General features: G+C 42.3%; 1 protein-coding gene across 2 annotated transcripts in view; it reads right to left on the reverse strand.

Moving 5' to 3' along the window:
* Nucleotides 1-24,822, reverse strand: part of CD99L2 (CD99 molecule like 2) — a 132,758-nt gene that overhangs the window by 44,009 nt on the left and 63,927 nt on the right. For both annotated transcript variants that reach the window (XM_045820482.1, XM_045820483.1), the window contains exon 2: nucleotides 5,213-5,260. In XM_045820482.1, the coding sequence (XP_045676438.1) occupies nucleotides 5,213-5,260 (48 nt within the window). The remainder of the gene's footprint in view (nucleotides 1-5,212; nucleotides 5,261-24,822) is intronic.

Below are 24,822 nucleotides of genomic sequence, written 5' to 3' on the forward strand. Positions count from 1 at the left end.
GATTATTGTTGGGTTTTTCTTTGGGGGGTTCTTCCCTCTGGCTGGCTGACTGAAAGTCACACCGCCCTTCATGCCTTGCATGCTGTTGTACAGGTGCTGATAGAACAAAACAACCCAGGAAACAAAGCCCACACTCTCAGTAATAAACCCCACCCACAACCACATGATCAACAGCAAATGAGCAAATATTAATAAAGGTGTGAAGAGATTAAGACTATTAGAAGAAAGGCTGGCTGGCGTAGCTCAGTGGATTGAGCGTGGGCTGGGAACCAAAGTGTCCCAGGTTCGATTCCCAGCCAGGGTACATTCCTGGGTTGCAGGCCATAAACCCCAGCAACCACACATTGATGTTTCTCTCTCTCTCTCTCTCTCTCTCTCTCCCTCCCTTCCCTCTCTAAAAATAAATAAATAAAATATTTAAAAAAAAAGAAGAAGAAAGGAAAAACAAATATGAGATAAGTAACTGAAAGAAAAATGATTTTGAGAGGGTAGGGGGAGGAGAAATAATAATAGGAGGGAATAGAAACAAGGTGAAGAAAGAAAACAGAATTTACATTATAATTTTAAAAAGGGGGAAGAAGGCGAAATGGAGTAAGAAAAGGGAAGAGTATAGTATGAGCTTTAAAAAATTTAACAATAATGAAAATATTAGGAACTAAATTGGGGGAAAAGATCCACCACAGTAATAACAAAGGAGCAAAGATTAATATGCATGGAATGGTAATATGAAGGAAAAAGAAAGCAAAAACACTTATGATATATCTAGAGGAAAGGAAAGTGATTTTGAGAGGATAGAGGGAGAAGAAATACTAAGAGTGAGGAATGAAAACCATGCTAAGACAGGGAAAAAGTAAAATTTAAAACAAAAAAAAGAGAAAGGGCAGGAAATAGGCAAATGGCATAGGGGAGGGGAATAGTACATTTGGAGATTTGAAATATAAAAATTGTGAAGATCTAGGAATAAAATTGAAGAAATGCAACAACAACCACTATATGAACAACCAACGAGCCAAGACTGATAAAGGTGTAGAGAGGATAAGGGTATTTTAAGAATGTGAGAAAATATGAGATGACTAATGACAAGAAAAAATATTTTGAGAGGCTAGAGGGGGGAGAAATAGTAAGAGTATGGAATGGAAACAAATCATAGCCAGAGAAAAAGTAAAATTTAAAATAAGTAGAAGAAGGAAGTAGGTAAAATGGAGTAAGAGAAGGGAGGAGCAAAATATGAGATTTGAAATAAATTAAATAAAATAAACTAGTGAAATAATAAGCACAAACTTGAAAGAAAAGAAATTAATGTTAAAAAGCTATTTGGGAGAGAAAGTAATACAAATAATGAAGAAGACTGTAGTGGAATTTGTCTCAGTATAATCCAGTGTTTACCACTATCTTGTCTTTCTGTATCTGCCCCTAGTAATAACAGATGGTGTCCTAGACTGGCCACAGGCAGCCTGTTCTAGACTACCAGTGAGCTACAGTCTGTGGCTTGGCTGACTCCTTCAGATCTGGCTTGTTCCCATTGTTCTGCCCTGCCAGCTTTCCATCAGCCCAGGGCCCAGGAGTGGTTCACTTAATGACCGGAGAGGGCTGCCAATACCTTCTCTGCCGGTCTCCAGAGGGGGTCTCTAGTGCAATTGGGAGAATGGAATCTCTGGGATACCCCCAGGGGGGGTGCTGTTCAGTCTTCAGGGAAGACAGTGGGAATGTTTCCCCATCCTCTTGCCACACATCTTTGTCTTACCCAGATTCTTTCCAATAATGTATTGCTGCCAAATTAGCTGTCTGTTTTCTGTCAGGGGCCAATCTCTGTAAAAGGGGGTGCTCTTTCCTGCTTGGTGCAGATGGCAGCTCTGTCTAGGCACAGAGGCTATGTGTGGCCCTGGACATCTCTTTTTGCACCTGTCTCTAATCTCTCCTCTGCTGGTTTCAGTGAATCAGGGCCTGAGGAACAGTATAGGTCGTAGTGTCTGGTAGAAAGTGCCCTGTCAAAGCCTTTTCTTCTTTCCCCTGTGGATATGCACCCTGCAGGGGTCTCTTAAGTCTAGCCTCACTGATCTGCAGATCCCGCAGGTTGGGATTGGGCATGCCTCCCTGTGAGGGGCCTGCCTGGCTGCAACGAATCTCAGGCATTCAGCTCCTGGCCAGCTGCCTGACTTCAATGGATCTCTGGCATCCAGCTCCTGGCCTACTCCCCATCCTCCTGCACTCACAGGAGACTCAGGCCCAAATTCTCCACTCTGCACAGTGCCCTGTTCACCAGCTGTGCTATGTTGGGTCCCATGGTCTCTTCAGTGTGACTCTATTTCTCTAAATTTTATTGGCAGAGCCACTGTGAGCAAGCACACATGAGCACAGGGTCTCTGCTCAGTCTCGACTCTTACCTCAGCTCCTCTTCTAACAGAGTTTCTGTGTGGCCCTCTCACTGAAGCACCGAGCTCTGGGAGGCCTATTCTCCACACAATCCCCCTCCCTGATAAGCACAAAATCTCTCTTGGTCAGGGCGGGCCACAGCCTGCCAGAACCTCCAACAATTTTAGATTAAGTTTATCTCTGGATCTCTCCAGATGGCACCGGGAAGAGTCCCACAGTGATACTATAACATGGGGTGGTGGTTGATACTCTCGCTGCTTCCTCCAGTGATTCTCAGCCTCAGGCAGGCCTGCTCCTGCCACACTATTTCTGCAGCCAGCACTGCCCCAGCCATCTGTCTCCAACCCTAGAGCTTGCTGGCAACTCCTGAGCTGAACTGCAGTCTCCTCAGTCAGACTCTGTTCCATTTGCAGTTCCCATCATACCCAGGATCAGAGAAGTGACAGTCCATTCCCCAGTAAATACCATAGTTTCTGGCTTCTGGCTCCTGGTGGAGGCTGGGTGCATGGCCCTGATGGGACAGAGGGCACAGATACACATCTGGGCACTGAGGTGAGCGCACTCCAGGGGCTTCTTCTTGAGAAGGATTCTTTAAATTCCTCAGAATGGCTTCTGTCCAAAATCTGTGCAGCCAGAAATGCTGGGCTGGGCAGTGGCAGAGGCAGCTGCTCCACTAGGAGAGCCTGGGCTGCCTGCTTCTGAGTGTCCTACGGGTGGGCAGGCCCTCACCCACTCAGGCACATGCACCACACACTGGTCCACATACATGCTCACACACACTCTCACTCATTCTCAGCTGGATTTTCAAGTTGATTGCTCTGTGGTTTAGCTGTAAGATCAGTCCGAGACTGGGAGCAAGTGGATGGAGCTTCCAGCTACTCTGCAGTCATCTTGGATCCTCCTGGAAAAATCTTTTAAAATATATAATACATATAATGTTCAGCCTTTTAGTTCCATTGTACTTGGGCACAACGGATATAGACAATAAATGTTCACTGAAGCCCTATCTGTAATTGCACAAAACGAAAACAAACAACATGTCCACCAGTAAGGAAATGGCATCATTGGCCAAGGCCAAAGCCACATCACTGGAATGCCAGCTCCACAAAGCACAAGTTTGTGTCTGAAACATAGGTATATGAATAATGAAGTAAGGTGAATGCTGGCCCCCAAAATGTATAGCTAAGTCATAGTCCCCAAAACCCATGAATGTGATGTTATTCAGAGAAAGGATCTTTGTAGTTGGGTTGGCCAAAAAGTTCATTTTGTTTTTTCCATAATTTGGCTCTAGTAGCATTTAGTTGTCTTTAACTTCATTCAAAACAACTTTGTTAGATTGTATTCTGACAGCTGTCATATGAGTGTGCATTTAAAAAAGCATCAAAATCGGTGAATTTTTGTGTAGCCATTTTAATATTAAAGATGGAAGAAAATACACAACAGTTACAGCATATTATGCTTTATTATTTCAAGAAAGGTAAAAATTCAACTGAAATGCTAAAACAGATTTGTTCAGTGTGTGGAGAAGGCGCTGTGACTGATTAAATATGTCAAAAGTTGTTTGCAAAGTTTTGTGCTAGAAAATTCTCGCTGGACGATGCTCCATGGTCAGGTAGACTAGTTGAAGTTGACACCAATCAAATTGAGACATTACTTGAGAATAATCAACATTCTACTAAACTGGAGATAGCTGACATACTCAAAATATCCAAATACATAAAGTTATTGTTGAAAATGAAAAAAATGTATCTTTTATTTTACAGAATAAACTAAACTGACTTTTTGGCCAATCCCATAATTAAGAATCTTGAGGTAAGACCACTCAAGATTACCCAGGTGAGTTCTAAATCCAATAAAAAAGTATCCTTATAAGAAACAGAAGAGGAAAAGGCACACAAAGGAGGAGACCATTTGAAGACGGAGACAGACATTGGAGTGCCACAGTGGCAAACCAAGGGACACCCAGGAATGCCACCACCATCAGAATCTGGAAGAGGCCAGACCCTCCCCTTGGGCCTTCAGAAGGAGTGTGGTCCTTCCAATACCTTGATTTTGGATGTCTGGCCTCCAGAACTGGGAGAGAATGAATTTCTGTGGTTTGAAGCCACTCAGTTTGTGGTACTTTTTTATGGCACCCCTAGGAAACTAATAAAGATAGGTATATTCACTCAGGTTTTTGATACATATTAATAAAAAACAAATTGTGAAATAATACACATATAACGAAATAAAAAATCCCTACACATTATGTAAAACAAAAAAAACTGTGTATAGATATACATAACAGCATAGAAAACTAATCAACAATTCCTTCTTGGGATGGGAGTGGGTCTTAGTAGGATGGGAAGGGGTCAAAGGAAATCTCAGCTTTATTTTCTAAGCCTTCATACATTTTTAAACAATGATTTAAATATTTTTTAAATTTAAAGACAAACCAATAACAAAGCTTAGCATTTGAGAGATTACATGTAGACACAATTTTAAGTAAAGCCATTATTATTTTCAAAAAATCTAAAAGGAGAAACAAACCCCTTATTCACTTCAAAGTACCCTTTTCTGAGCTAGGGAAAGACAGCCCTCAGAGGCCACTTCTGGAATGTTACTCCAGTACATGCTATGACTGGACTTGGAGAAAATGCTGTACCAGTTATAACATATTGTTTGGTATTCTCCACAAAAGAAACAGAATTTTAAATATTTAGATTTTCTTATAAATAACATAATTTATGATAACCATATTTTATCTGATCAAGTGAAATACAGGCTGTCCACTCTGAGTGGGTGATACATATTAATTGCTATTTTTTGCTTTTGATAGTTCCTTTTATTTACTACTCACGCTTTACTGAGGAATTTTCCTTCAATGCATCCTCTGGGTCTCCATATCCTAAAAATTAAAAGAAAAAAGGATTTTTAAATTTAATTATCTTTTGCCTAAAACAAAATAATACTAAAATACTCTCTTGTAATGATCATTTCCCTTTAGACAGTGTCATGAAGGTAACACCACAAAAGGAAATGAGTTGAAGCCCCCCCAAAGATATACTGAGTTGATCTCCTTCCACAAACAACTTATCCCCACCAAAAGAATATATATCCTTCAGTCCACTAGAAGTTTGAAGGTGCAACTGTATGGAACATAAAGCACAACCTTACAAAAATCTTTCTGTATGTTATGTATGACTTTTCCGACAAGGAATGTTGGAGCCAAATCTCCACTGATAATGGGCTAAGTTCTTTCACCCCACTCCAGGTCTCACAAATGGAGCTGTTCTGCATTTTGTCAATTTGGGGTACCCCCCACAACCACAGCACTCACCCCTAGACTAATAGCTCTGATTACATATAATTGAAAATGCTTTGGGGAAAGCTTTTCACAACAGAATCTTCCTCATAAGTGGACCCACCTGCCCAACCATGCTTGCTATGGAATTTGACAGCTATCACTCTCTCTAGATGGGCATGTAGTTTTCCCCAGGTATATACATATTATCAAGTCTCAAGCAAACAACTATGCATGTGCACTGGAATTGATCAAATAAGTAAATGAATGGTAGATTGTAGAAGCCAGGATTCCCATTGTTGGGGAGGGACATTACAGATAAGAGAAGGCTAGAATGATCCATGTGATAATGGATTGGAGCTGGAGACCTCACTATGAATTATGTTTAGCTTAAAACAGGAAATACATACACACACACATATATATGTATTATGTATATATGCACACATATATATACATATACATGCATATATATATATATACACACATGCATACACAGAGATGGTTACATATAAGAAAGATTTATGCATGTGCATATGCATGGGTAACTATGCAGACATATATATTCCCTTGATCTGTCAGCTATAAGGGTCTAAAAGCAATAACACCCCAGTGGTAATGAGGACACCTAGCACCCAGATCTTAGTTTTGAAGAAACTTAGATTTTTTGAAGAAATACTGTTCTTCAAAAAAAGGAAAGAGAACTCCTTGGACAAATGGCTGATGCCAGGGTTAGGCACAGGAAATATATAAGAGGGACTTGAATCATTTTATACTGCCAAGAAATACTTTTAAAAATATTTATATTGATGGGTATATGTGAAAGGAGCACATGACTAACTGAGAGAGTTCCCAATGGCTAGAGATGGAACAATTAAAGCAACAAAATAAAGTGGTACTGGATTATAAGCTGAAACATAAAAAAACCCATGAGTCCATGCTAATACAAATAAATGATCAAACAAAAAAAAAAGGGACAGAACAAAAGAACTCAAAGGAGATAAAGCATAATTTCCCACAAGTTTTGATTTCCTTCTGAACAATATACTATTAGAAAGTGAAGGGAGTGGAGAATAATTTTACGGTGGATAAAACTGACAAAAACTACACCAGCCATGTAATTGGGATGAACATCAATAGTGATTAAAGTACCAATGACATTTTTCACAGATATAGAACAAACATTTCAGAAATTTATATGGAACCATAAATGACCCTGAATAGCTACAGCAATGTTGAGAAAGAAGAACAAAGCAGGGGGGATCACAATACCTGATACCAAACTCTGTTACAAGGCCACTGTAATAAAAACAGCCTGGTACTGGCATAAGAACAGACACATGGATTAATGGAACAGAACAGAGTCGAGAAATAAACCCAAGTCTCTATGGTCAATTAATATTTTACAAAGGGGACAGCAGTATAAAATGGAGTAAAAATAGCCTCTTCAACAAATGGTGTTGGGAGATCCGGACAGCTTCATGAAAAAAAAAAAATGAAACTCAAGCACCAACTTATACCTTAAACAAAAATAAACTCAAGATGGATAAAAGACTTAAATACAAACCGTGACACCATTAAAGTCCTAGAGGAGAATGTAGGTAGGAAAATCTCAGATATTTCATGCAGAAACATTTTTACTGACATGTCCCCAAAAGCAAGGGACATAAAAGAAAGAATAAAGAAATGGGACCTCATCAAAATAAAAAGCTTCTGTATGGCTAAAGAAAACAGTATTAAAATAAAAAGAGAACCAACTGTATGGGAAAACATATTTGCCAATGATACCTCAGACAAGGGTTTAATCTCCAAAATATATAAAGAACTTACACGACTCCACTCTAAGACGACAAGCAACCCAATTAAAAAATGGACAAAGGACTTGAACAGACACTTCTCCAAGGAGGACATATAGAAAATCCAAAGATACATGAAAAGATGTTCAATATCGCTAGCTATCAGAGAGATGCAAATTAAAACCACAATGAGATACCACTTCACACCAGTCACAATGGGCATCATAAACAAAGCAACAAACCACAAGTGTTGGAGAGGTTGTAGAGAAAAGGGGACCCTAGTGCACTGTTGGTGGGATTGCAGACTGGTACAACCACTATGAAAAACAGTATGGAACTTCCTCAGAAAACTAAAAATGGATCTGCCTTTTGACCCTGCAATTCCACTGCTGGGACTATATCCCAAGAATCCTGAAACACCAATCCAAAAGAACCTTTGCACTCCAATGTTCACAGCAGCACAATTTACAATAGCTAAGTGCTAGAAGCAACCTAGAAGCCCATCAGTAAATGAATGGATCAAAAAACTATGGTACATTTACACAATGGAATTCTATGCAGCAGAAAGAAAGAAGGAGCTCCTACCCTTTACAACAACATGGATGGAACTGGAAAGCATTATGCTAAGTGAAATAAGCCAGGCAGTGAAAGACAATTACCATTTGATCGCACCTTTAATAGGAACCTAAACAACAAAACAAAGAAACAAGCAAAATATAGTCAAAGACACTGAAATGGAGGACAGGCTGACAGTGACCACAGGGGAGAGAAGAGAGAGTCTCAGGGAAGAATGGGAAGGGTTTATAGGAACAAATATGAAGGACACATGGACAAAAACTAATGGGGGGTGGTAATGGGTGGGAGGTAGGGAGGAATGGGTGGGTCGGCTGGAATGGGAGTAAAAGGCAGAAAACTGTACTTGAACAATGATTAAAATTTTTAAAAAAGATCAAGAAAAAAAAGCATAGTATAGGAAAGGTAGAAGACAAATAACTTATACATATGACCCTTGGACATGAACTAAGGGGGGGAATGTGGGTGGGAGGGCAGGTGCAGGTTGGAGGGGAATAAAGGGGAAAAATGTGACAACTGTAATACCATAATCAATAAAATATTTTAAAAAAGAAAAAATAGAGACATTTATTGAAGAAGATACAAGATACAAGAAACATTGTACAGAGGACAATGATGCCTCAGTCCCCTTCAAAGTATATACCTTGCGACCTCAGAGTTCTCCCAGCACCTCTTCTACTGTTCAAAACACTGCAAAAATCCTTTGTTGGAATCACCATCAGCTGTCCCATCATATTTTCCTGAATCTCACTGATGGTCTGAACTCTCTTCCCTTTCAAAGGTGATTTTCATTTTGGGAAAAGCCAGATGTCGCAGGGCACCAAGGGGCTGAGTCACCTCAGTGATTTGATGTTTCACCAAAAACTGCATGAGACGTGATGCATGAGCAGGTGTATTGTTCTGATGAAGCTGCCAATCACCAGTTGTCCACAGCTGTGACTTTCTGAATCATATGAATTCTTTCCACAGAGGAATATCCAGGCTTAATGTAAAATTTGATGCAGATTTGTTGCTGTACAGGCTCAGTCATGTTGAATATGACAGCCACATAGTACACGTGCTCACTCAATGGCATCTCCCACCCCCACTTACTAGTACAGTGAAGTCATCATTATTCTTGCATGCACATTCCAGTCCACTCCTTGCCTGACAGGTTACATCCATGTCACACAAACCATACTCATTATATTAACAATGGCTGGAATTCTTCCGGACAGATCTCGTACACCCTTGATATTAAGTAATGAGACAAGTGTTATATGTGTGTGGAACTCGTGTCAAAAACACATAACTGCAGTATAATCACAATAAAAGCATCAGAAAAATTCCACTTGAGGACAATCTACAAAATACCTGAACAATATTCCTCGAATCTGTCACAGTCATCAAAAACAAAGAAAGTGTAAGAAACTGGTATAGCCTTAAGAGCCTAAGAAGATAATAGTGATTGAAAGTCAGAGGGGCTTCCGGCAAGATGGAGGAATAGGTGGACACACTGTACCTCCTCTCACAACCAAGAATAGAACAACAATAATTTACAGATAGAATAACACTCAGAACTGATAGAGGATTTATCTGAATGGAAGTTGGACAGCCAAGAAGTTGAAGTAGACCTGTACATCCAGACTGGTAGGGGACGATGAGCTGGGCAGGCGTGGGGCTGGCGCGGGTCGGCGGCACGCGGAGGTTGGGGAAAATTTGGCGTGAAATCGGTGCCACAGCCATCCGGGGCGCAAGAACGCAGCGGTGATCCCTGAGTACGCAAGCTGTGGCTGGGGGATCCAGTGAGGCAGCGATTGTGGACCAAGGCAGAGCTCGCAGCCCAGGATCCCAGAGAAGGGTCTGAGCCCAGGAGAACAGAACTACTGCTATTGTTCCCTCCCCTCCCCGCTCCCGCCCCTGCCCCCACCCCCACATATAACGTCACAATCTAGTGACTGGGGTGCCCCACCCCGGTGAACACCTAAGGCTCCGACCCCCACCATAACAAGAGCGACAAGACCGGGGGGAAAAAAAAGGAGAGACAGGGAAAGACATAAGACACGTTTCCAACAGAACAGATGAGTCCCCCAGGACTCATCCTTTTGAGCGACCAAGAAATAGCCAATCTATCAGATGCACAGTTCAAAACACTGGTGATCAGAAAGCTCACGGAATTGGTTGACTTTGGGTGCAATTTAGATGAAAGGATGCAGGTTACCATAAAAGAGATGCAGGAAGATATGCGGAGGAGAGCCAATAGTGAAAGGAAGGAATCTGAGTCTCAAAACAATACAGTGGACCAGAAGGAAGATAGAATCAACCAAGCAGGAAAGCATGATGAAATAAGAATTCAAAAAATCGAGGAAAAGCTTAAGAGCATCCAGGACACCTTAAAACATTCCAACATCCGAATTATAGGGGTACCAGAAGGGGAGGAGCAACAACTGGAAAAGTTATTTGAACAAATGATAAAGGAGAACTTCCCCAATCTGGCAAAGGGAACAGTCTTCCAAGAAATCCAAGAAGCTCAGAGAGCCCCAAAGAAGTTGGACCCAAGAAGAAACACACCAAGGCACATCATAATTACATTAGCCAAGGTAAAAACGAAGGAGAGAATCCTAGAAGCAGCAAGAGATAAGGGGACAGTAACCTACAAAGGAGTTCCCATCAGACTGTCAGCTGATTTCTCCAAAGAGACCTTACAGGCAAGAAGGGGCTGGAAAGAAATATTCCAAGTCATGAAAGACAAGGACCTACATCCCAGATTGCTCTATCCAGCAAAGCTCTCATTTAGAATGGGAGGGAAGATAAAGTGCTTTTCAGATAAGGTCAAATTAAAGAAGTTCATCATCACCAAGCCCTTATTATATGAAATGCTAAAGGGACTTATCTAAGAAAAGAAGATACAGAAAAGACATGTATAGTAAAAGGACAGCAAACTCACAATTATTAACAACCACACCTAAAGCAAAACCAAAAGAAACTATGCAAACAACTAGAACAGGAACAGAACCACAGAAATGGAGGGCACATGGAGGGCTAGCAGCAAGGGGGTGGGAAGAGGAGAGAGGGGGAAATGGTATAGAGAATAAGTAGCATAGAATGTAGGTTGAAAATAGATAGGGGGAGGGCAAGAATAGTACGGGAAATGTAGAAGCTAAAGAACTCATAAGTATGACACATGGACATGAACTAAAGGGGGAGATATGGGTGGGAGAGGGGGTACAGGGTGGAGGGGAGAGAAGGGGGAAATGGGACAACTGTAATAGCATAGTCAATAAAATATATTTTAAAAAAAAAGAAAGTCATGTGGTACCTTGGATTGGATCCTGGAAGAGAAAAATGACTTTAGATAAAGACAAAGGGAATCTGAATAGAATATGAATTTTGTAATAGTGCATCAATATTGGTTCATTAATTGTGACAAATGTACCATATTAATACTAGGTAAAACTAAGTGTGGAACACATGGGAACTCTCTGTACTAGCTTTGCACTATAAATCTAAAACTGTTCTAAAAATAAAATTTATTTTGAATATCCATTTCCTGTAGCAAAAATTTAAGGGTAACCACTAAAAACCACCTCAACTCTTTCAAGAACAAAAATGAAAGATCAACACCAACAACTAAAAATCAATCCAAAAAGTCCACAAAATGGAAACAAAAAACATTTCTGCAAAACCACACAATATACAACACAAAGAGTGAACCCAAATGTAAATTATAGACTGGATGATAGTGATGTATCAATATAGGTTAATCCATTAAAATTACTGCACCACTCTGGTGGGGAGATGTTAATAGTGGAGGAAACTGTGCAAGTGATCAATATCGCTATGAACCTAAAACTATAAAAATAAAGTCCATTAAAAAAAAGAATGGCACAAGCCTATATAATGACATAGGACAGGTCTCGAAGATAAGAGTATTAAATAAATAAAACAAGATGCAGAATAGTATTTTTCCATTCGTGTCTATATCCATATATATAACATTTTTCTGAATAAACAGCAGTTATGTTTGGAGAATGAAAATAGGGGTCAGGAAGAAGGAGACTTTTCTGCCTTTTTTTAAAAAATGTACATATACATGATTAAAAACTCTTCTCTACCTTATTTATTTTTTACATATTTTATTGATTATGCTATTACAGTTGTCCCATTTTCCCCCTTCATTCCCCTCCACCCTGTCCACCCCTCCCACCCAAATTCCCCCCGTTAGTTCATGTCCACGTGTCATAAGTTCTTTAGCTTCTACATTTCCCATACTATTCTTGCCCTCCCCCTATTTTCAACCTATTGTCTATGCTACTTATTCTCTGTATCTTTTCCCCCTCTCTCTCCCTCCCATTCCCCTGTTCATAACCTTCCATGTGATCTCCATTTCTGTGGTTCTGTTCCTGTTCTAGTTGTTTCCTTAGTTTGCTTTTGTTTTAGGTATGGCTGTTATTAACTGTGAGTTTGATGTCTTTTTTTACTGTTCATATTTTTTACCTTCTTTTTCTTAGATAAGTCCCTTTAACATTTCATATAATAAGGGTTTGATGATGATGAATTCCTTTAACTTGGCCTTATCTGAGTAGCACTTTATCTGCCCTTCCATTCTAAATGATAGCTTTGCTGGATAGAGCAACCTTGGATATAGGTCCTTGCCTTTCATGATTTGGAATACTTCTTTCCAACCCCTTCTTGCCTGCAAGGTCTCTTTTGAGAAATCAGCTGACATTCTGATGGGAACTCCTTTGTAGGAACTGTCCCCTTATCTCTTGCTGCTTCTAGAATCCTCTCTTTCATTTTTACCTTGGCTAATGTAATTATGATGTGCCTTGGTGTGTTCCTCCTTGGGTCCAACCTCTTTTGGACTCTCTGAGATTCCTGGACTTCTTGGAAGTCTATTTCCCTTGCCATATTGGGGAAGTTCTCCTTTATTATTTGTTCAAATACTTTTCCACTTGTTGTTTTTCCTCTTCTCCTTCTGGTACCCCTGTAATTCGGATGTTGTAATGTTTAAAGATGTCCTGGAGGTTCCTAAGCCTCTCCTCATTTTTTTGAAGTCTTGTTTCTTCATTCTTTCCTGTTTGGTTGTTCCTTTCTTCCTTCTGGTCCGTTCCATTGATTTGAAACCCAGTTTTCTTTCCATCACTATTGGTTCCCTGTGCATTTTCCTTTATTTCCCTTATTGTAGCCTGAATCTCTTCATCTAATTTATGACCAAAGTCAACCAATTCTGTGAGCATCCTGATCACCAGTGCTTTGAACTGTGCATCTGATAGGTTGGCTATCTCTCGGTCGCTTAAAAAAAACTGGTTCTGGGGCTTTTAATTCTGTTTGAGCCATCTTTTTAATTTTCTTTTTATTTTTTTTCTTTGGTCTCATCGCACCTGTTATGTATGAGGGGCGGAGCCTTATATGTTCACCAGTGTGGGGCACCTCAGTCGCTGAGTTGTGATGTTGTATGTGGGGCCAGGGTCTGAGAGGGAACAATGGCGCCTGCTCCACCCTCTCTAGGACTTCAGTCCCCTTTGCCGCTTCCCACAAGCAAATTGGGCCTTTCTGGTGCTGGCTCCCAGGCGGCTGGGCTTGTGTACTTTCTCGGACTCTGTGGGTTTCCCCAAGGAGCCTCCTGTGAGGCTGATAGAATCTCCTGGCCTCAACTCCCACAGGTGTTTTCAATCAATGCCTTCAGGCTTTGTTTCCTGGCGCTGGGTCCCTGGGTTGAGCAGTCTGTGTCGCTGCCCCTTTTCGCTTAGGTTGTCTGCACGAGAATGTGTGACTGCGGACAGCCAGCTGCTTTTCGTGCCTCACTAGGTCTGCTCATTGCCTCCCACGCCCAGGGTCTGCCACCAGTCCGTCAGCTGCCCAGCGCTTCTGGGGTCCACCAACTGCCGTCTGTGCCCTGCACGCCCACGTCTAGTCTGCCACCCACCGCTTTTTCCTTCTGGGACCCCTTGACCCCTCTACGTAGGCCTCCAACTCTGCCCCTCCTTACTGGTCTGGATGAATGGTAGTCAGACTTCCATTCGGTTCATTTCTCTCAGTTCTGGGTATTTTTTTGTTTCTAAATTCTTGTTGTCCTTAGTTTTGGTTGCATGAGGCAGCACAGTGCAACTACCTATGCCTCCATCTTGGCCAGAAGTCCATGCATTTCATTTTAGATTACTTTTTTTTTGTAAGGTGAATTCTTGTGATGATGCCATGCTTTGTTAAGTTTTCAAATTGGGTTGAGTGAGTCTTTGAATTTTTTAGTTTTATTTTTGTCCCAAGATTGCTTGGTTATTCTGGGTTCCTTGAATTTCCATATGAACATTAGGATTAGCTTGACAATTTCTCCCACCACTGTGACACCTGAAGCTGTTATTGGCTCTGGCTCCTCATCCAGGGCCCCATACCTCTTAACGACAATTCCACAGAATTTCCACCAGTGGTGGGAAGGCTCTTGCCACCTCCGAGTTCAAGGAAACTGCCTGGGCAATGTAAGAGGTTTGGCCAAAGTCACTTAGCAGGTGCATGATAGGGCCAGAACTCCCTGCTCTTCCGATGCCCCTTGCGGCCTGCCCGAAGGCGCGATCCACTGAGAGCGAGAGACCCTCACTGGGGGAGTGGATAGGCCTCCTCTACCACCTCCAGCCGCTTGCCGGATGCCATTTGTGAAAGAGAAACGAAAATCGCCAGGCTCCTCCCCAACACTCAAGGAAACACAGAGCAAAAGGGAAGTAGACGTGTTAGCTCAGAGAAGACACTCCGGCTGCATACTGAACAACATTCAGTTTGCTCAGGCCCACCAAACCTCCATAGAGTGACCCTTCTCTGCCTTTTTAAAATAATGTATACTTATTTCTCTTACAATGATACTGAAAATTTAAAAGTCTTATATCAACCTCTCCAGAATTCCAAGCCTATCATCCTACTGGATCTTACTTTTAAATTTTATTCTTACTTTGTCATGCAAGAATTGGAAGAATAGGTTCTTCCAAAAAAAAAAAAAACATCTTGCATAAGTAGTTTTAGCCTCAGCCATTCCACTACTGTTTTCTGGTACATTCTGTTATATATCATCAAGTAAAGAGTTAAGAACAATGTAACACAATTCTGTAGTATTTATTAATCCCTTGTTGATCTTGGACTCAACAGATTCAAACTGTCTGTGGACAAAAACCATTCAGTTTCAATCTATAAATCCTGAACTTGAAGACTACTACAAGCCTACGACCAAGTATAGCTACCAAAATCAAGGTGGGAACAAATATTCTCATGAGAGATACCACACCTCAAATGGTCTAAAGAAGGGTTGCATTTCATTCCTCTACTATGCAATCTGTAACTACACAACTCAGTTTGGGTGTAGAAAGACAGGAATCTTCCATGTTAATAACATTGACTCACCCTCTGGCACCAGGCACACATTAGAAAGCAGCTGGATTCATCATAGGCTCAATTTACAAGACCCCAAATCACTGTGGATTCAGGGGACCAGTGTTCAAGTATTCAGAAGAAAAGTTACCTTGTTCCACTGCAGGGGGTGGAGCCACAAAAAATTTCTTTTAATGATAAAAAGCATGTAGTGAACTGGTTACACCCATCTAAAAAATGTCCCTATGAAAACGTCCTTTCATAGAGCAGAACTTGAGAAATGTTACACACAGCCTAATGCATGTCCTAGAGAAGATCCATTTAGTAAGGAAAATGCTGGTTCTACCCACAGATACCCCAGCAGCCTGTAACTGTCCTGAAGTGGATATTGTCCCTCTGGGAGGGAACACAAACTTGACCTCATACTGCCACCTAACCCACCCTGACTAGGGTCTAAAGCTAAGGACACATTTTTTTTTGAGGTCTGTAAAACAAGGCACAGCCAACCATTGTTAGAGAATTCCACCATGAAATGGTGGGACCCAGCACCTGCCTAGATTGAAATGCATGGTCCACAAGAGCACCCAAGAGGTGTACCCCTTAAGCAGCCTTTCATTTAGATTTTAATTAATTTGTCACTCCCTCCTTTGTTCTCCTGTCTGTTCCATTTAGTTTACCCTGAAAGCTTGCCCCTTCCAATTCGGTGTTTATATTCATCCTCTCTCTAGGTCTGTCCTGTCCAACATGGGAACTACTACCCACATGTGGCTATTTAAACTAAAACTAATGAAAATGCAGCCCTGGCTGGTGTGGCTCAGTGGATTGAGCACTGGCCTGTGAACCAAAGGGTCACCAGTTCCATTCCCAGTCAGGGCACATGCCTGGGCTGGGGGCCAGGTCCCCAGTAGGGGGCACGTGAATGGCAACCACACATTGATGTTTCTCTGCCTCCCTTTCTCCCTTCCCTTCTAAAAGTAAATATAAAATATTTTTTAAAAGCTAATAAAAATTCAATGAAAATTTTAAAATTCAGACTTTCCATCAAGATGGTAGCATGGGCAGACATGGCTGACCTCTTCACACAACCACATCAAAATTACAACTAAAATATATAACAACCATCACTCAGAACCATCACAATTGAGTTGAATGGAAGTCTGACAACTACAGAATTAAAGAAACCACATCCATCCAGACTGGCAGGAGGGGCATGGATGCATAATGGGCTGGTCCCATACCCATGTGTGGTGGATAAAAATTCAGGAGGGGCCTTCCAGCCAAGATGGAGGCATAGGTAGACATGCTTTGCCTCCTCACACAATCATAAGAAGGATCACAACTAACCTTGAAACAAAAAGCAACCAGAACTGCCAGAAAGTATAGGGGACCATTCTGTGTGTGGTAGTGGGGAATGTAGCCCAGCTCCTGATTTGGAAAACTGATGGGGATCCAGGTCAGCATACAGGACCCATGCCCACAGATAGGTTCTCCCACAGGGAATCTGGCCTGCATTGTACCTAGGCTGCTTTGAGGCTTACTTTTGCTAAAACTCCCTCACCCTGAATTGAGGCAGCAAATGTTTACTGTATATCTTTAAAGTAACTTCCTAAAATCTATGCTAAACATCCCAAGGATGAGTGTAACCAGTTCAACCACTTTTCCCTTTGCATTTGCAAATATCCTTCTTCTTTGATGTAATTAGCAACATCCTCTCCTTTGTTTTCTGTAAAAGGTAACCAACCATCTAAAGCAAATCTGTGCATAGTAAATGAGGATGATCCTCAATGTAATGTGCCCAGAAAAGCAATAAAAGCCTGTCCAGGCAAGGGTCAGGGCCCTCTCTTTCACTGAGAGAGTGGCCATGTCATCCCCTTTCTCCACAGGACTTCTGCAGTCCATGTGCATTGCATGTCCATGTCCATTGTTCATTGCAGCCACAACACATGGACCCCACAGGCCAGAGTCTGCATCAAGAAAGTCTGACTGTATGGAAGTCTGACAACCAAGGATTTAAAGAAGAAATACTCATCCAGACGGGTAGGAGGGGCAGAGATGGGAAGCTAGGACAGAGAGGATGTGGTGTGGTGGTGAGGCAGTGGCAGTGAAGCACTGGTTGCAGCGACCAGCAGAACACATGGCCCTACATACATATGTGGTGGATAAAAAATGGAAGGGTAATCTAGGGAGCAAGTGCTCTCAGCTCCACACCAGGCAACACAGCCCAGGGTTCCAGCACCAGAAAATAAAGCCTCATGACTTCTGGCTATAAAAATCAGTGGGGGTTGGGGCAACAGAAGAAACTACTGGTCTCTCAAGAGAGTCCATTTACAGGACATGCACGGTCCTATAATTGACACAAACCCACCCACTCTGGGATTCAGCACCAGGGCAGCAGCTAGACAGGTGTCAGTAGCATACAGGAAGTGAGGGATGTGACTGGAAACGGGGAAAGAGATGAGCAAGCAGCATTTATTCCCTCTCTGGCCACTCCCCCACATACAGTACCACAAAGTGGTAAATAGGGTTGCCCCACTCTGGTGAGTACCTAAGATTCCACCCCTTACAACATAAGAGGTACACCAAAGTAGGGAGTCGAAGCGGCTCTACCTAATACACAGAAACATAGGGAGGTTGCCAAACTGAGGAGATAAAGAAATATAGCCCAAATGAAAGAACACATCAAAACTTCAGAAAAAGAATTAAATGAAATGGATCAGATGCAAAGTTCAAACCACTGGTAATAAGGATGCTCACATAAATCAGTGAGTATGGCAAATGCATAAGGGAAGAAATGAAGGCTACACTAAGTGAAATAAAGAAAAATCCACAGAGAACCAACAGTGAAGGGAAGGACACTGGGGTTCAAATCAATGATTTGGAATATATGGAAGAAACAAACACTCAACTGGTACAGAATGAAGAAATAAGAATTTTTTTTTAAAAAAAATGAGAGAATAAGAAGGCACTGGGACATCTCCAAACATGCCAATATCTGAATCATACAGATGACAGAAGAAGAGAAAGACCAAGAAACTGAAAATTTATTTGAAAAAATAATGAAAGAAAACTTCCCTAAATTGGCAAAGGAAAGAGACATAAACGTCCAGAAAGCAAGACAGTCCCAAACAACTTAGACCCAAAGAGGGCCACACCACCATGCATCATAATTAAAATGCCAAAGGTCAAAGATAAAGAATCTTAAAAGCATCAAGAGAAAAGCAGGAAGATACCTACAAAGGAGTTCCCATAAGACTATCAGGTGATTTCTCAAATGAAACTTTGCAGGCAAAAAGGGACTGGAAAGAAGGATTCAAAGGGTTAAAAAACAAGACCTACAAACAAAATTACTCTACCCAGCAAAGCTATCATTTAGAATGGAAGAGCAGACAAAGCGCTCCCCAGATAAGGTCAAGTTAAAGGAGTTCATCATCACCCAGCCCTTATTATATGAAATATTAAAGGGACTTATTTAAGAAAAAGAAGATAAAAAATATGAACAGTAAAAAAAGACATCAAACTCACAGTTAATAACAACCATACCCAAAACAAAAGCAAACTAAGGAAACAACTAGAACAGGAACAGAACCACAGAAATGGAGATCACATGGAGGGTTAGCAACAGGGGAGTGGGAGGGGGAAAGAGGGGGAAAAGGTACAGGGATTAAGAAGCATAATTGGTAGGTACAAAATAGACAGGGGGAGGTGAAGAACAGCATAGGAAATGGAAAAGCCAAAGACTTATATGCACGACCCATGGACATGAACTAAGGGGAGTGAACTGCTGGAGGGAAAGGGGCTGCCAGGCAGAGGGGCCAAAGGGGGAAAAACTGGGACAACTGTAATAGTATAATCAACAAAATATACTTTAAAAAATTCAGGAGGGATATCTCAGGAGCCAGGAGTCCCACTCCACACCAGACCCCCCAGCCAGGAAGTTCTAGTGCCAGGAAGATGAGTTCCAATAACTTCTGGCCGCAAAAACCAATGGGGATTGAGGCAGTGGAAGAAACTTCTGGAGCCCCAAGCAGTTCCTCTTTTTTTAATATATTTTATTGATTATGCTATTACAGTTGTCCCATTTTCCCCCTTCACTCCCCTCCACCCTGTACACCCTCTCCCACCCATATCTCCCCCTTTAGTCATGTCCATGTGTCATACTTATAAATTCTTTAGATTATACATTTCCCATACTATTCTTACCCTCCCCCTATCTATTTTCAACCTACAATCTATGCTACTTATTCTCTGTACCTTTTCCCCCTCTCTCCTCCTCCCATTCCCCTGTTGCTAACCCTCTATGTGATCTCCATTTCTGTGCTTCTGTTCCTGTTCTAGTTGTTTGCATAGTTTCTTTTGGTTTTGCTTTAGGTGTGGTTGTTAATAATTGTGAGTTTGCTGTCCTTTTACTATACATGTTTTTTCTGTATCTTCTTTTCTTAGATAAGTCCCTTTAACATTTCATATAATAAGGGCTTGGTGATGATGAACCCCTTTAACTTGACCTTATCTGAGAAGCACTTTATCTGCCCTTCCATTCTAAATGAAAGCTTTGCTGGACAGAGTAATCTTGGATGTAGGTCCTTGTCTTTCATGACTTGGAATACTTCTTTCCAGCCCCTTCTTGCCTGTAAGATCTCTTTTGAGAAATCAGCTGACAGTCTGATGGGAACTCCTTTGTAGGTGACTGTCCCCTTATCTCTTGCTGCTTCTAGGATTCTCTCTTTCATTTTTACCTTGGCTAATGTAATTATGATGTGCCTTGGTGTGTTTCTTCTTGGGTCCAACTTCTTTGGGACTCTCTGAGCTTCCTGGACTTCCTGGAAGTCTATTTCCCTTGCCATATTGGGGAAGTTCTCCTTTATTATTTGTTCAAATAACTTTTCCACTTGTTGTTTTTCCTCTTCTCCTTCTGGTACCCCTATAATTCAGATGTTGTAATGTTTAAAGATGTCCTGGAGGTTCCTAAGCTTTTCCTTGTTTTTTTTTTTTTTTTTAATTCTTATTTCTTCATTCTTTCCTGTTTGGTTCTTTTTTTCTTCCTTCTGGTCCACTCTATTGTTTTGAGTCCCTGTTTCCTTCCCATCACTATTGGTTCTCTGTGCATCTTCCTTCATCTCTTTTATGGTAACCTGCATTTTTTCATCTACTTTGTGCCCAAAATCAACCAATTCTGTGAGCTGCCTGATCACCAGTGTTTTGAACTGTGCATCTGATAGATTGGCTATCTCTTGGTCGCTCAAAAGAATGAGTCCTGGGGCATTGATCTGTTCTTCTGTTTAAGATATGTCTCTGTCTCTGTCTCTGTCTCTCTCTCTCTCTTTTTTTTTTGGTCTGGTAGCTCCTGTTACAGTAAGGGGTGGAGCCTTAGGTGTTCACTGGGGCTGGGCACCCCAGTTGCTAGATTGTGATGTTGTATGTGGGGGTGGGGGTGGGAGGGAACAATGGCAGTAGCTCTGTTCTCCTGGGACCTCAGTCCCTTCTCTGGGATCCTGGGTTGCACGCTCTGCCCTGGTCCACAATCGCCACCTCACTGGGTCCGCCAGCTGCCGCTTGCATACTCAGGGTCCACTAGCTGCAATCTTGTACGCCCCAGATGGCTTACACGCTCCCGGTTGCCTTATGCTCCCAGTTCTCCCTGTCCGGCTGCTCCTCTCTGCCCCTCCTACCGGTCTGGATGAACAGGTCTACTTCAACTTCTTAGCTGTCCCACTTCCATTCAGATACATTCTCTGTCAGTTCTGGGTGTTATTCTGCCTCTAAATTGTTGTTTTTCTAATCTTGGTTGTGCGTGGAGGTATGGTGCATCCACCTATGCCACCATCTTGCCGGAAGTCTGCCCCAAGCAATTCCTCTTAAAGAACCCACACATAGACTCACCTACACTGGCTCATGCCCTCTGAACTCCAGCGCCAGAGTAACAGATTGACAGGCACCAGTGGTATACAAGGAGAAACTGAAGCGTCTTGCATTAAGGCAAACAGAGGCCATTGTCCCTTTTCTAAGCTCTCCCCTCACAGAGCCACAGAGCCAGCAAGCTGGTGCCATATCTGAGACTCCGTCAACCTGGCTAACAGTGTTTGACCTGGCTTGGAGATCACCAGAGAGACTGTCACACCCAACTTATGGACCCACTGAAGCTGCTTTTCCATGTGAATGGCTGATTTGACTCAGGTTTCACAACTTCCTAAACCCTATCAAAAAAGCACAAGCTGGCCTCAGTGAGCCCTAGGCCCAGCACTAGCAGCAGCCAGCCTAGATTCACAGCTTGACTTCACCTGGGAAGCCAAGCCTAGGACAAGTAGCAGCCATCTCAGATTGCATTACAGCTCAGAAAAGGTGGCCCTGGCCAAAACACAGCTGGGGGCAGACCTTGGCATGCACCACCCAGGAAATCCTAGGGCCAGCATACCCAGTGGACAGCTACAGAACCCATCAGAGTTTGACAACCCTGCCCCTGCACAGTGGTCACAGCCAATGCTTGCAGCTGACTGGCCTGGGTAAATTTCTCCCATTGATCTGCCAGGGGTAACCAAGGCTCAACTACAAGAGGAGGGTGTACTCAGCCTATACAAAGGGCACACCTCGAGTACCCCACTTGGGTGACAAGGGAGGCTGTGTCACTGGACCCTATAAGACACTTACTGCATTAGGCCACACTACCAAGAAATGGAGTCAAAGCAGCTCTACAAAATACATAGAAACAAACACAGAGAAGCTGCCAAAAAGAGGAGACAAAGAAACATGTCCCAAATGAAAGAACAGATTAAAACTCCAGAAAAAGAGCTAAACACAATGGAGAAAAGCAATCTGTCAGATAAAGCATTCAAAATACTGGTTCTAAGGATGTTCAAGGAACTAGTGAGAACCTCAACAGCATAAAAAGATCCAGTCAGAAATGAAGGTGACTGCCATCCAAGATGGAGGCATAGATCCATACACTTTGCCTCCTTGCAAATCAAATGAAGGTCAACAATTAAAAAAAAAAAACAGAACTGACAGAAAACTGAACTGTATGGAAGTCCAAAAACCAAGGAGTTGAAAAAGAAAGATTCATTTAGACTGGTAGGAGTGGCAGGGATGGGCAGCCAGGGCAGAGAGCACATGAGGCAAAACAGCAGCTGCAGGACCAGGTGGGAGATGTGGTGGCTGGTGGACCGATTGCTCTCCCATTCACATGCAGATAAACTGGGAAGAACAACTGGACAGTGAAACAGACTGCACAACCCAGTGTTCCAGAACAGGGAAATAAAGCCTCAAAACCTGTGGCTATAAAAACCTGTGGGGATTGTGGCAGTGGCAGAAACTCCCAGCCTCACAGAAGAGTTTGTTGGAGAGACCCACAGGACCCTAGCGCGTACACAAACCCATCCATGCAGGAATCAGCACCACAAGGGCCCAATTTGCTTGTGGGTAGTTGGGGCAGTGACCGAAAGCTGGCTGAGAGCCGAGCAAGCAGCATTGTTCCCTTTCATACACCTCCCCCACATGCAGTGCCATAACACAGCCACGTGGGTTGTCCCACCCTAGCGAATACCTAAGGCTCCACCCCTTACAATGTAACAGGTGCACTGAGACAAAGAAACATGGCCCAAACAAAAGAATAGACCAAAACTCCCAAAATAGACTGAGGCGATAAAGGGATAGTCAACCTATGAGATACAGAGTTGAAAACACTGGTAATCAGGATGGTCACAGAAATTGTAAAGTATGGATGCAAAATAGAGGAAGAAGTGAAGGCTATACAAAGTAAAACAAATAAAATTATACAGAGACTTCCGGCCAAGATGGAGACGTAGGTAGACACACTGTGCCTCCTCGCACATACAAAAGAAGTACAACAACAATTTAAAAACAACAACAACAAAAAAAACAATCAGAACTGACAGAAAATCAAACTGTATGGAACTTTGACAACCAAGGAGTTAAAGAAGAAATATTCATCCAGACTGGTAGGAGATGGGCAGCCGGGCAGAGAGGACTCGAGGCCAGAAGCCAGGGGCATGCAAAGCAGTGGCTAGTCGGCAAGGCAGCAGTGGGCAGACCAGGTGAGGTGGCAGATTGTGGACTGGGAGGTCCCACATTCGCGTGCAGTTAAACCGGAAGGAACAACTGGGGAGTGGGACAGTCTGCACACCCCAAGGCTTCAACCTGGGGAAATAAAGCCTCAAACGACTGATTGAAAACACCTGTGGGGGATAAGACAGCGGGAGAGACTCCCAACCTCACAGGAGAGTTCATTGGAGAGACCCACAGGGTCCTAGAACATACACAGACCCCCACACACAGAAATCAGCACCAGAAGGGCCCAGTTCACTTGTGGGTAGAGGGGAAAGTGACTGAAATCTAGCAGAGAGTGGAGCAAGCGCCATTGTTCCCTCTTGGATCCCTTCCCCACATACAGCATCCAAATTCACTGATGTGGGTAGCCCCGCCCTGGTAAACACCTAAGGCTCCGCCCCTCATACATAACAGACATGTAACAGGCGCATTGAGACAAAAAAAAAAATGGCCCAAACAAAAGAACAGATCAAAGCTCCAGAAAAAATACAACTAAGCAATGAAGAGATAGCCAGCCTATCAGATACACAGTTCAAAACACTGGCAATCAGGATGCTCACAGAATTGGTTGAATTTGGTTGCAAATTAGATGGAAAAATGAAGGATTTGCTAAGTGAAATAAAGGAAAATATACAGGGAACCAATAGTGATGGGAAGGAAATTGGGACTCAAATCAATAACATGGACGAGAAGGAAAAAAGAAACATCCAATCAGACAAGAATGAAGAAACAAAATTTCAAAAAAATGAGGAGAGGCTTAGGAACTTCCAGGACATCTTTAAACGTTCCAACATCCAAATTATAGGGGTACCAGAAGGAGAAAAGGAAGAGCAACAAGTGGAACAGTTATTTGAACAAATAATGAAGGAGAACCTCCCCAAGCTGGCAAGGAAACAGACTTTCAGGAAGTTCAGGAAGCTCAGAGAGACCCAAAGAAGTTGGACCCAAGGAGGAACACATCCAGGCACATCATAATTACATTGTCCAAGATTAAGATTAACGAGAGAATCCTAGAAGTAGCAAGAGAAAAGGAGACAGTTACTTACAAAGGAGTTCCCATCAGACTGTCAGCTGATTTCTTGAAAGAGACCTTGCAGGCAAGAAGGGGCTGGAAAGAAGTATTTCAAGTCATGAAAGGCAAGGACGTACATCCAAGATTATTCTATCCAGCAAAGCTTTCATTTAGAATGGAAGGGCAGATAAAGTGCTTCCCAGATAAAGCCAAGTTAAAGGAGTTCATCATCACCAAGCACTTATTATATGAAGTGTTAATGTGATTTATCTAAGAAATAGAAGATTAAAAAATGAACTTTTATGTTGTAAATGTTGTAAATGAACTTTACAACAGTAAAATGACCGCAAACTCACAATTATTAACAACCACACCTAAAACAAAAACAAAAGCAA

Source organism: Phyllostomus hastatus, unplaced genomic scaffold (assembly GCF_019186645.2).
Source record: "Phyllostomus hastatus isolate PE091 unplaced genomic scaffold, TTU_PhHast_1.1 phas_scaffold_397, whole genome shotgun sequence".
NCBI lineage: Eukaryota > Metazoa > Chordata > Mammalia > Chiroptera > Phyllostomidae > Phyllostomus > Phyllostomus hastatus.